This window comes from Microcaecilia unicolor, chromosome 7 (genome assembly GCF_901765095.1).
Source record: "Microcaecilia unicolor chromosome 7, aMicUni1.1, whole genome shotgun sequence".
NCBI lineage: Eukaryota > Metazoa > Chordata > Amphibia > Gymnophiona > Siphonopidae > Microcaecilia > Microcaecilia unicolor.
Genome location: NC_044037.1, coordinates 172,351,754 through 172,365,631, shown reverse-complemented (window position 1 = coordinate 172,365,631; position 13,878 = coordinate 172,351,754). Strand labels below are relative to the sequence as shown.

Sequence of the window (13,878 nt, the reverse complement as noted above, 5' to 3'; positions counted from 1 at the left end):
AAGTGTGGTAGATATATGGAATGCCCTCCCACAGGAGGTGGAGATGAAAACGGTAATGGAATTCAAATATGCGTGGGATAAACACAAAGGAATCCTGATTAGAAGGAATGGCTATATGGAATCTTAGTGAAGATTGGGTGGCAACGCCGGTAATTGGGAAGCAAAACCAGTGCAAGGCAGACTTCTATGGTCTACGCCCTGATCATAACTGAATAGATATGAATGGGCTGGAGTGTAAATTTAAGGGGCTTCGACGTTAGCTTCAGAACTTTTTAGTTCAAGAACAGTGCTGAGCAGACATTATTATTAACATTTGTATAGCGCTACCAGACGCACGCAGCGCTGAACACCTGACACAGAGAGACAGTCCCTGCTCGATAGAGCTTACAATCTAAAAATACAGACAGACAAGACAATTAAGGGCGAGGAAAGTTCTGGGTGAGAAGGAACAAGGATAGGGGAATTGAATAGTGGTTAGGAGCCAAAAGCAGTGGTGGAAAGGTGGGTTTTCAGCATAGATTTGAAAACAGGTAGAGATGGAGCTAGGCGTACAGGCTCAGGAAGTCCATTCCAGGCATAAGGTGCTGCGAGGGAAAAGGAACGAAGCCTGGAATTAGCAGTGGAGGAGAAGGGGGACGACGAGAGATTTGTCCAGCGAGCAGAGTTTACGGGGAGGAATGTAGGGAGAGATTAGAGAGGAGAGGTAATGGGGGGCTGCAGAATGGATGCATTTAAAGGTCAGTAAGAGAAGTTTGAACTGTACGCAGAAGCGTACAGGGAGTCAGTGAAGTGACTTGAGGAGTGGGCTAGTGTGGGTAAAACGATTTTGGCAGAAAAGAAGTCGTGCTGCAGAATTTTGGACTGACTGGAGAGGAGAGAGATGGCTGAGCGGAAGACCAGTGAGAAGCAAATTGCAATAATCCAAGCGAGAGGTGACAAGGGTTTGGATAAGGGTTCTGGTAGCGTATTCAGAGAGGAAGAGGCGAATTTTGCTATTGTTGTAGCCAAAGAAGCGACAGGTTTTGGCTGTCTGCTGGATGTTAGCAGAAAAGGAGAGGGAGGAATCAAAGATGACTCCTAGGTTGCGAGCAGATGAGACAGGGAGGATGAGGGTACCATCTACTGAAATAGAGAATGGGGGGAGGGCCGAGGTGGGCTTGGAGGGGAAAGACAATAAGCTCAGTTTTGGCCATGTTCAGTTTCAGGTGGCAGTGTGACATCCAGGCAGCTATGTCGGTCAAGCAGGCTGAAACTTTGGCCTTGGTTTCAGCAGTAATGTCAGGTGTGGAGAGGTAGAGCTGAGTGTCGTCGGCATTAAGATGGTACTGGAAACCGTGAGATGAGATCAGAGAGCCCAGAAGTGTAAATGGAAAAAAGAAGGGGGCCAAGGACAGATCCCTGAGGAACTCCAACTGAGAGTGGGACAGGGGTGGAGGATGATCAACCAGAATATACTCTGAAGGTACGGTGGGAGAGATAAGAGGAGAACCAGGAAAGAACACAGCCATGAAATCCAAACGAGGACAGTGTGGCAAGAAGAAGACTATGATTGACAGTGTCAAAAGCAGCGGATATATCGAGCAGGATAAGGATGAAGTAATGGCCTTTGGATTTGGCGAGTAATAGATCATTACAGACTTTAGTGAGCGCTGTTTCAGTCGAATGTAGAGGGTGAAAGCCGGATTGAAGCGGATCAAGGATGCATGAGAGGAGAGAAAATCAAGGCAGCGGCTGTGAACGGCATGCTCAAGTAACTTGGAGAGGAAGGGTAAGAAGGAGATGGGACGGTAGTTGGAAGGACAGGAAGGGTCCAATGACTTCTATGGTCTGTGCCCTGAGAATGGCAAGGACAAATCAAACTCGGGTACACATATAAAGTATCACATACCATGTAAAATGAGTTTATCTTGGGCACACTGGATGAACCGTTCAGGTGTTTATCTGCTGTCATTTACTATGTTACTATGTTCTCCATTTTCAGTGGTAAACTACATCAGTCATATATGTTCTTTGAGTAGCTGCCTCTACTACAATGTTTGACCAATTTTTCTAGCAATTATTGTTTATGTATCACATTGCACTTGCTCACATTAAATTTCATCTACCATTTAGACGCCCAGTCTCTTAAGGTCCTCTTGTAATTTTTCACAATCCTCTCGCGATTTAACAACTTTGAATAACTTTATGTTGTCAGCAAATGTAATTACCTCACTAGTTACTCCCATCTCTAGATCATTTATAAATATGTTAAAAAGCAGCGGTCCCAGCACAGACCCCTGGGGAACCCTACTATCTACTCTTCTCTATTGAGAATTCGGACCATTTAACCCTACTCTGTTTTTTACTTGTAACCGGTTTTTAATCCACAATAGGACATTACCTCCTATCTCATGACTTTCTAATTTCTTCAGCAGTCTTTCATAGGGTACTTTGTCAAATGCCTTTTGAAAATCCAGGTATACATCGCTGACCGGCTCACCTTTATCCACATGTTTATTCACTCCATCAAAGTAACGTAGATTGATGAGGCAAGATTTCCCTTGAATAAATCCATGTTGGCTTTGCCTCATTTAATTCTTGCGTATATATATGTTCTGTAGGTTGGCTTTGCCTCATTTAATTCATGCTTATGTATTGTGAGGGCTTGCTGAGAGGACGGCTGCAGGGAAAGTGAGAGCGGCCCAGGAAGGAGCAAGGCAGGCAAGCACACATCCCATGTGGGCCCCCTGGTGGATAAAAGATTGGTGAGAGTGAGGAATAAGGTTAGAAACTACCATCCCCATAATGCACCTGACCCAATACAGCACTCGCAGGAAGTGGAGGAGGAGGGACAGGATTGGGAGATGATTTCCAATCAGGAAGATGATGAGGAGCAGCTGGGAGAGCCCTGGGTGGAGGAGGAAGTGATGGAATGGGATAAATTGGAGGAGGCAGGTGAGAGTGAGGAGGAGAGAATGGAGGTGTCTGCATTGGCTCAGGCTGCTGAAGCTAAGGTGCTGTATTTCCTCAACTGGTTGGAATTGGAAAGAGAGAATTGAGGCAGCTGGGGAAGAAGTTGTGGCAGAAAGTAACCCAGAGCGTTAGGAGAAGAGGAGAGTGAAACTGCAGGCTGAATGAGCTTTTGGAATCAGTTGGACATGTGTAGCTACCTGGGAGGGCAGAAGGTAGCATTGAAGTGCAGTAAACTCCAGCCAGCAGGGTGAAGGATGAACCCTCATTGAACACTTTGAATATAAACAAATGTCAATGACTGAAGATGAAACGTTATAAAATGCTGTAAGAATGATGAACTTTGGACTGTAAGAAATAAAAGAAGAAAATCCTTTTATGATATGACTGGAGTTGTTGGTCATTTTTGGTAAATGCTATTCATATGCAACCGTGAGGAGCCTCTAAACTGAAGGGAGGCACGAAGGTGGGAGTCAGAACTGAGAAACAACTGGTGCCAGAGGGAGCAGGAGCCGGTGTTGAAGCAGTCTGACTAAGCAGGGTCAACCCTGGCCGAAGAGTGGAAGGGAGACCTGCTGACAGTATAGGCACTGTAATTTTGTTCTTTATAATTCTTTATAAACTAACCTATTTAAAAAGGCATACCCTACCGATCCAACATAAATGCCTGATCTTTGCAACACAACAAAACTAAAGAACGTAATGGACATAACACAATTCTTCCGTTGTACGATTCCCTAGTGTGGCTGTGCCACATGAATATCTTACCACAACATCACTTTGTATTTGTTTACACCGGAGTCTGTAACACCTCGCCAGTACTATGTAAGCCTCATCGAGCCTACAAATAGGTGGGAAAATGTGGGATACAAATGTAACAAATAAATAAATACTGAAGTGTGTCATTGTCTCTTTTTGTAGTGGTTATTATTTTTCTATCTCCCTAACTGTTCTGTTATCACAGTTTACTTTATTTGTTTGTTTTTTTTAAAGATCTTTCAGAAGAGAATCCGAATAATGGAAAATTGGAGACTGTAGCGCTGGCTACTGTCACAGACGACACGAATAACTATGTCCTCCACTCTCAGGCCTCTGTCACAGTACCTGCAAAGACAACTAGGTGAGTCAGAAAGGGATATGTGAGGGTAGTACCAGCAATTCACCACTAGATGTAGTAGGACAGAGAAGTGTGTGAAACAACTGTTTTGAACTCTGGAATAATGATAAAACCATATCTCCTATTCAGCTGACCTCCTCAGACAATAATAAGGAAAGGTTTATTTACAAGAATGAAATATAAACTAATATGGAAATAACTATGATTTTAAAAGTTATATATAAATGTTTATGATGTTACAGAATAACAGTTCTTTAAATGCAAGAATAAACATATACTCCTGTGATAAAATGCTTCCTGTTGGTCCCCTAGTAGGAAAGTGATTACAGATCTTGACTTATACAGCCTTAGTAGGTGATGTAAGTCTCTTCCTTCTCGAGGACAGCTGGAACAGCTTGTCACAGGCAGTGCTCATTCAACCTTGAGCTGTTGTTTTATTCTGAACTTTTATTCTGTAATATCCTAAATGTTTATGCATATCATGCTACTCTGTGTTAACTATGGGCACCTTGTTTTCTGCATACACACATGTGCTGTTGATATTTTGTTTTATTAACATATGTTTTCATTGGTCTGTAATGGTTTTTTTTTACATTTTATATATATATATATATATATACACACACACACACACATAGAATGCACTCCCTGAAAGGCTTTGCTTAACACAAGACTATCTCTACTTCAGGAAGCAGGTGAAAGCTTGGCTGTTCAACCAGGCCTTTAATAGAAGAAGTAAATGACACTGGCTGCACATACTATAGCAGGACATGTGTATCTACTCCTGTCCTAGCTAAGATAATGTTCAATTAACTTTCTTTAAACTAGTCCCTTATTTTTTCACTCCTGTTACTCTATCTTATCTATCTATATGTCCTATCTTTGCTTATACTCTATGCCGTCTATTAAAATGTTTTATTGTGTATTGTGTTGACATTGTAGTGTAGCATACTATGCAATACTTTGTATTGTTGTTTGAATATTTTTACTGCTGTAATTCTCTGTTGCTTATGTTTGACTTATTCTTGTTGTACACTGCCTAGAGTGAATTCCTTCAAAAAAGTGGTAAATAAATCCTAATAAATAAATAAATATTTTATGTAAATTGTATTTTGATGAAAGCAAAAAACTCAATAACAATTTTCAACTAAAAGCAAAAACAAACATTTATGCATAACTTTTAAATCCTAGTTATTCCCAAGGGAGAGTTTCTGTTTTGGGATAGTAGGAACAATATCTCGCTGCACGAAATGAGAAAGAGTGTTATTAAAACAGAAATTTGCTGTGGAGGTTAAAATAAATTCCCTTCACCACAAATCAAGACATTGAAAAGTGAGCTTGCCCAGTCGAAAAGGGAGCAGGAACTGACTGGGCCCTCACATGAAACCCCATATGAGAAGGAATGTTTGGGCCAATTTGTGTTTCTTCAGAATCAGATAGCTAATGTAGAGCATCAATGCCTAAGCCTCCAAACAGACATTGCTAAATTGCATCTGGATTCGGCGGAGGTGATGGAACAAAGCCAGTGGAAAATAGAGACCTTGCAAGGAAGCATGGCTGCTGTAGCAGGTAGAATGTCTGTTCTCGAAACTCAGAATGCCCAGTTAATACAGGAAAGAGAGGTATACACGGTTGTAACGGAGTAGTGCACACAGATGGTGGAGGCCCTGAAAAGCAAAATACTGGAGTAAGACTCGGGCACTGAGGATGCTAGTGATGATGAGGGGTCTGATGAGGAACCCAGTGGCCCACTGGAACAAAAATCCCCTCCACTACCACAAGCAGGCAGTACTCTTGTGAGGAGGGAGAGGGTGCCTCCACCCATGGAAGTTATCAAGTTCTAGGGTAGTCACCTGGAAATTGTGTATTTCTGTGCCTTAGCCCCCCAAAGGGAGAGAAAGCACTACAGCCCCAACAGCTGTAAGAAAGAGAACTTAGACTCCGTTAGGCGCAGCCAGTAAATTACCTTTATTAGCATCTCACAGAGCCAAAAATACAAACAATAGTTCTCTTCCCTGTAGCAGGTTGTCAGTAATGCGAATCCTGAAAGACAAAGGACTGCTCAGCTAACACCTCCCGGACATCACATGTATACTGTTACAAATTACATTTCTCATAAATCATGTGATTTCCCATAAACTAGAACCATTAGGTAGCCTTGTACCATATATGGATTGTTCCTGTATTCTATCAGTCTCTCCTGATGGGAGTTCACGTGCAAAGTCGGTAGCCATTGGCTAGTCGGTTATCTGTTCTGCGTGCACAGTCAGAACAGTACCCTTGTGTCCTCTCTCTGTCTCTCTCCACAAATGCAACATACTGGTAGGCTTCGCTGTGTGCTCAGTCTCTTAGCAACTGCCAAGGTTACATCCACCTTATATGAAAAACATACTCAGTTGCAAACAAATGTTATGAAGTGTCAGTTCTCAGCTCCTGAGAAAGCAATGATTGTTACACAAGATGCAGAGTTAGTAGGCTGTGAGAACCAAACTGACAGTAGAGGCCTTAGGCCTAGCCCTTAGTAACAGGCCAAGCATAGGAAGGCATATACAAAATACAAGCAGGTTATTCACTCCTCGGACAAAATTCCCATCGGGGAATGTTGAGCCCATGAACCTTAGCAAGTGCATAAGGGGACCTAAAGAGATGGGAGCCCCTTTCAAGAAAGAGGGGTAGGATCTATATAAAGGATCGCTTTAACCAGTTTCATGAAGCACTGAAAGTCCTAACAGTTGACTGGGAACAGGATGTGATCACCCTGGACATTCTTTGATTCCTGCCGACAGTTCCTAGCCTCCGTATCATCATCATGAAAAAACTAATCTGGCCACATTTGAGCAGGCTCTGATTAAACATTATGGGTTATACCCAAATGCTTTTGTTGCTTGACAGGCAGCTTACAATATTCATTGTGGGGAAGAACAGTCACCTAAAAGTTATGCATAACTTATGAGCTCAGACAGACCTACTTCTGCTTCTAGTCCAATCCTGATAAGACAAATGCAGATCTCAAAGACCTGTTTCTATGGACACTAATTCCGATATAAAGACCTATTTGATAGGTGAAGAACATGAGCCCCTCTCCGCTTTGGTGGAGCATGTTGAGAAATTATGAGTCTAAGCAGAGTGGTCTAGCAGCCTGCAAGGAAAGACTGATACAAGACCATAATTTTAGTGTTAGCTCAGTACAAAACACATTGTGCCTGGAGACTGACCCTGTAATTCACGGAAAGGTGGGAAGACTTCTGTGAAGTCACCTGCCAGCAACACAAACCAGCCAGCCAGGAACAAATGCAAGCCTTGTAAGAAGACATGGAAAAAGGGGCCCTCACAAAATTGCAGATGCAAGACTCTAGGAACCAACAGGTGGAAGAAGACATGAAGAACCTGTAGGCCCTATTCCAACAAGTATCGGATAACCAACAGCTTATACTAGTGCAGTCATATCCAAATCAGAACAGATTCACCTGACGGAGGGGTTGGAATTGCCCTAGGAACAGAACTGGTTCTGAAGCTAATACCAGACAACAAGGCCCAATGGACAGTAATCATGTGGGAGAACCCCAGCAACTGATGCCTTTTTGCATCATGTAGTTCAACAGCTCCTGGCATTACTGGACAGGTAACAATCCCACCTACTGTTCATGAAATGGCTGCCGGTTAGCGGACTCAGGAGCCATTGGCTCCTGATGCCATTACCGCTACGGCCCGTTGTCTGGCTGAGCCCTGGCCCGATCTTTTCGGTTGTGCCGTCGTAGGTGACCACGGAGCTTTGCTCGTCACCGGTCCCCATTTCTACGGTCATTTGTTTCCCTTCTCGCTGCTTGAGCTCGGTTTGGCGTGATCGCATCGGGGGTGTGGTGGCGGCCGTGGGCGGGTGCAGCGGCCCGATCCTGTATAACCCAGCGGAGTCCTGCGAGTTATAGGGGGCTCATTTGTCCCACTGTCTGCGGGCATCTGTCTGTTCCTGATGAGGGCTTCTTCAGCGCGTCGGGTTTTCTCTTGACGTCGGCCTGCCGCCCAGTCGGTTGCTGGATGTTGCGGTGGCACCGTTGGGTGCTTTTGGATAGTGCTGTCTTGTCGATCCAGCTGCGAAAACGGCCTGCATAGACTGTGTGTTGGTTTTCCACCTTCTCATCCTGTTTCTCATTGAAGATGTCCGAGAGTGAGTGGGTCGCTGTGCCAGTTACCATGGGAGCTGAAGAGGATGGTTTACGGAGAGGCTTTCAACTCCATTTCTATCATGCAAGGTCATCTTGGTGTGTCCGGTCGATTTCCATCTCTTCCAGCTGAAAGAGGTTCAGTCTACCCCAAGGGTTCACCTTGCAAGTCAGGTTTTCAGGATATCCACAATAAATATGCATGAAAGAGATTTGCATGTAATGGAGGCAGTGTATGCAAACCAAGTTCCTGCATATTCATTGTGGATAACCTGAAAACCTGACTGGCAAGGGGTACTCCAGGACTGGACTTGGTAAACACTGGCCTAACAGATCTTCCCGTCACCCTTGTACCCACTGATCCTAACAGCAAACCAGTCTTTGTACATCAGTATAAGATTCTGTTGGTGTCATATAATCCGTACAGTAGATCTTTAACACTCTGGGAGCCAGAGGTATCATCCAACAGTGCCACAATACCTGTGATTCGCTACAGTGGGCCCATCCTTAAAAAGAATAATACCTACAGAATTGCCTTGGACTATCAGCAACTGAACTAGAATATACCCCTGTCCAGTTGGCTGATGGCACCCTTAGACCAGAATCTGGCCACGATTAAAGGTGAAAGTATTTCACTAGTCTTCATCTGGCATCAGACTTTTGGACCATGCTGGTACATCCTTAGAATCAGCATGAACTAGCCTTCACCTTAGAGTAGGGAAGCTTATATGTTTATCTTTTGCATCAAGGCATGAGCATTTATACCATCTTAATGGGTGCCATAAGTGCTCTCTCTCTCTCTCTCTCTCTCTCTCTCTCTCTCTCTCTCTCTCTCTCTCTCTCCACACACACACACACCTTTCCTTTATAGAATAGGCTCCTAATAGAATGGCCCTTAAAATTCCTTGTGCCTTGCTTGAAGACACGGGAGTGACCAGTGTAGTTTCCAAAAACCTCAAAATCCGATAATGTGGAAGAGTAGCAGCCTTCAGAACTAGGAAGGAGGTTGAAATCTCAGTGCTGCTGCTTGTGTTCTTGGGCAAGTCACTTGACTTTTTCTTTTTTTTAAATTTATTTCCATTTAATCATCAAGAATAACATAACATGTTAATTACAGAAAAAAAATGATATAATTATACATAGGTAAATTTACATCTTTTAGACCACAACTCAAGGACAAGATACAAGGTAAAAATTTCTGAATACATTCACAAGGAAAAAAAAAAAAAGCAAACCAAAGGGCAGAGGCATGAGGAACACCCACAGCCAGAGAACTCTATCATTACTTTCTTTGGCAATTAAAAATTCTCTCAATTTCTTGGGTTCCATAAATATATAATTAACTGAATCCAGGGATATTATACAACGACATGGAAATATTAACTTAAATGAGCCCCCTATAGCAAGGGTTCTAGCTTTTAAATTCAAAAACTCTTGCCGACGTGCTTGAGTCTCCCTGGTTAAATCAGGAAATATACGCACAGTTTCCCCAAGAAATTTATCATTCAAATGACGAAAATATAATTTAAAGGTATTCATCTTATCCATTTCAAGTGCAAAGGAAACTATAAGAGTAGTTCTCTCTTTTACCAGTTCTAGAGTTTTCTAAGTAGAGAGGTGTGGTAGCCGTGTTAGTCCACTCTTAAAGGTTATCAATAGAAATCAAACAAAATAAAACATGGAAAAGAAAATAAGATGATACCTTTTTTATTGGACAAAACTTAATACATTTCTTGATTAGCTTTCAAAGGTTGCCTTTGAAATAAGAATGATTGAATATTTTGACACCCAACAAACAGGACTTAATAAGGATCTGGGTTTTTTAACCCATTATAAACCATAAAGCTGTATTTCTCTGTTTATTGCTCTGTTTATTACCCTCCTCTCACCTACCTACACCCATCCTGTTAGAATATCAATGAAATGCTTTGTTGTCCCCATGCATACCCCCACCCTCCCACTCTGTCAGACTGTCAAAGTAATGCTTTGATGTTTCTCTTATATATACTATCTGCTACCACATTTGCTTATTTCCGATCTGACGAAGAAGGGCAACCTTCGAAAGCTAATCAAGAAATGTATTAAGTTATGTCCAATAAAAAAGGTATCATCTTATTTTCTTTTCCATGTTTTATTTTGTTTGATTTCTATTGATAGAGTTTTCTAAAAACTCTGTTAAGTTCATCTCAGGTTGTTGTGGTGAAGGATTCAAAGGATTAGACTTTCTTCCAGTTATGTATTGAAGCCGAACGATAGGGGGAAATCCCTCTGCTGGAAATCCAAGTATTTCTGTATAATATTTACGTAGCATCTCCATAGCTGGAATTAGGGGCGATTTGGGAAAATTGATAAACCGCAAATTATTCTTCCTTCCTTGATTTTCGAGAGATTCTAGTTTCCTAACTAGAACCTTGCTATCTTTAACCATCGTCCCTGTAAAATTCTGAAGAGCAGAGAGTTCAATCTTTAAAGATTCCACTTGACCTTCTTGGATTTGCATTTTCTCTGTAAACTGTCTCTGACCTTGTTTCACATTATCAAATTCTTGAGTAAAGGAATTGGTTACCTGAGAGAGTAGAGAGTTCATACCCTGGATAACATCCCATATAGAGTCTAACGTTACCACTTGAGGTCTCTTCACCTCCCGAAACACCGATGCAGCTCCCGTTGGAGTGGGGGTAGAAGTGGACAAAACCCCCTGTTGTTGAATACCAACTGGGGAAAGACCATTGACTAGGCCTCCTGAAGGCGGTAGAATCTTCTTCACTCTGGGCGTTCCATCCGTCTTCTGGGTCGTGAAGGATTGGTACTCCCCGGTGGACTCAATGAGATTGCCTCTGCGCTGTTTTCCGCCGATATCATTGCGGAAAGCTCTGAAGCGGGCGCCCGCATAGCCAACGGTTGAATCCTGAACTGCTCCAAGATTGCTTGGCAAGGAGGGGGGACATACCCAGGTACCGAGGAGGCCGACTCCTTGGGTTTTCCCTTCCGTTTCCCCATGACCAGCACAGGGTACGTATCCAACTTCTCATTTCACAGTCTGGTGAGTCGGGAGCTCAAACACGCACGTCTGCTCTAGTCAGCCATCTTGTCCCCAGTCACTTGACTTTCAATTGCCTCAGGTACAAACAGAGATTGTAAGCCGTACTATTGTAATATCTACTATTTCTGAATGTAACTCACCTTCAACTGCGGAGAAAAATGTGAGCTAAATCTAAAATCCAAATTCAATGTACCATGATAATATTGCTACAGGAGGCATCAATGACAAACATAGGCTGTTAATGGCATAAATAAGACAGATACTTCTTATATACTAATTCTCACCTCCAACGTTCTAATGTGCCTGGGACCGTGGATCACTCGGAGGTGGTCTGCTAGGCAGCTTAGAACGCAGTGATGTCACTGACAGCTGATTCCAAAGCAAGGGGAGGAGTCTGCTAGCAGCTTAGAACGCAGTGATGTCACTGACAGCTGATTCCAAGGCAAGGGGAGGAGTGTTTCCCTACTCCTCCCCCTGCCTAGGAAACAGCTGTCAGTGCCCCCCCCCCCCTCAGTGCAACACTGAAGCCCCTGCCCTGCAAAACTGCAAGCCAGGCAGGGGGAGGAGGACCCTACTCCTTCCCCTGCCTACGAATCAGCTGTCAGTGCTGCCCCCCCCCCCCTCTCGGGCACATCAACCCCCTCGCCATCCGCAGTCGCCAATACTAACGCTATCTGGGGAGGAATGTAGGGAGAGATGAGAGTGGAGAGGTACTGAGGAGCTGCAGAGTGAATGCACTTATTGGTCAATAAGCGGAGTTTGAACTGTATGCGGAAACGGATAGGAAGCCAGTGAAGTGACTTGAGGAGAGGGCTAATATGAGCACAACGACACTGGCGGAATATTAGTCGTGCAGCAGAATTTTGAACAGATTGAAGAGGAGAGAGCTGGCTAAGTGGACCTGTGAGAAGCAAGTTGCAGTAGTCTAAGCGAGAGGTGATAAGAGTGTGGATGAGGTTTCTGGTTGTGTGCTCAGAAAGGAAAGGGCAAATTTTGGTGATATTATAGAGAAAGAAATGACAGGTTTTAGCAGTGTTGAATATATGCAGAGAAGGAGAGGGAGGAGTCGAAGATGACCTCTTCTCACAGTCCTCCTGTTTCAAGGCATCATAACAGTTTTCTTGTCTGTGTGAACTCAAAGTGACTGTTCGTCCTCCTCCTCCTCCTCCTAAATCATTTTAAAAACAGGAATTCCTTTAGCAAAGAAGACTACCCCGCAACCCCTCCCTCTCCATTCCAGACAGGCAGGGTTACATGTATAAAATGAATAGCAGCTTCTGGGTTTTATTTACTGGAAAAGGTTTCAGATAAGCAAACTTGTTTTCTTTTTTTTTTTTTTTTTAACGAAAATAGTTACAGAACAATGCTTTTTACAGGGATCACTTTGCTCTACCAGTATTAACCTAAGAAACATGGTGTAAAAATGCATGACAAAAATTGAGTACAATGCAAATAGGCAGAATATTAAAACACATACAAAGACGTTACACAAGATGTGTGGATATAATCAACACAGACGTCATCTACTTAGATTTCAGCAAGGCTTTCAACACGGTTCCCCACAGGAGGCTCTTAAATAAACTAGATGGCCTGAAGATAGGACCCGAAGTGGTGAACTGGATTAGGAACTGGTTGACAGACAGACGCCAGAGGGTGGTGGTGAATGGAGTTCGCTCGGAGGAGGGAAAGGTGAGTAGTGGAGTGCCTCAGGGATCGGTGCTGGGGCCGATTCTGTTCAATATATTTGTGAGTGACATTGCCGAAGGGTTACAAGGTAAAGTTTGCCTTTTTGCGGATGACACCAAGATTTCCAACAGAGTGGACACCCCGGAGGGTGTGGAAAACATGAAAAAAGATCTGAAGAAGCTAGAAGAATGGTCTAACGTTTGGCAATTAAAATCCAATGCGAAGAAATGCAAAGTGATGCACTTAGGGAGTAGAAATCCAAGGGAGATGTATGTGTTAGGCGGGGAGAGTCTGTTAGGCACGGACGGGGAGAGGGATCTTGGGGTGATAGTATCTGAGGACCTGAAGGCGACGAAACAGTGCGACAAGGCGGTGGCAGTAGCTAGAAGATTGCTAGGCTGTATAGAGAGAGAAGTGACCAGCAGAAGAAAGGAGGTTTTAATGCCCCTGTATAAGACGTTGGTGAGGCCCCACCTGGAGTATTGTGTTCAGTTTTGGAGGCCGTATCTTACGAAGGATGTTAAAAAAATGGAAGCGGTGCAAAGAAAAGCTACGAGGATGGAATGGGATTTACGTTCCAAGACGTATGAAGAGAGGCTTGCTGACCTGAACATGTACACCCCGGAGGAAAGGAGGAACAGGGGTGATATGATACAGACGTTTAAATATTTGAAAGGTATTAATCCGCAAACGAATCTTTTCTGGAGATGGGAAGGCGGTAGAACGAGAGGACATGAAATGAGATTGAAGGGGGGCAGACTCAGGAAAGATGTCAGGAAGTATTTTTTCACGGAGAGGGTGGTGGACGCTTGGAATGCCCTCCCACGGGAGGTGGTGGAGATGAAAACGGTAACAGAGTTCAAACATGCGTGGGATATGCATAGAGGAATCCTGTGCAGAAGGAATGGATCCTCAGAAGCTTA

At 43.5% G+C, this 13,878-nt stretch overlaps 1 protein-coding gene across 2 annotated transcripts in view; it reads left to right on the top strand.

The window, feature by feature from the left end:
* CARF (calcium responsive transcription factor) overlaps positions 1 to 13,878 on the top strand; it is a 194,502-nt gene that overhangs the window by 53,680 nt on the left and 126,944 nt on the right. For both annotated transcript variants that reach the window (XM_030210699.1, XM_030210698.1), the window contains exon 5: positions 3,943 to 4,069. In XM_030210699.1, coding sequence (XP_030066559.1) covers positions 3,943 to 4,069 — 127 coding nt within the window. The remainder of the gene's footprint in view (positions 1 to 3,942; positions 4,070 to 13,878) is intronic.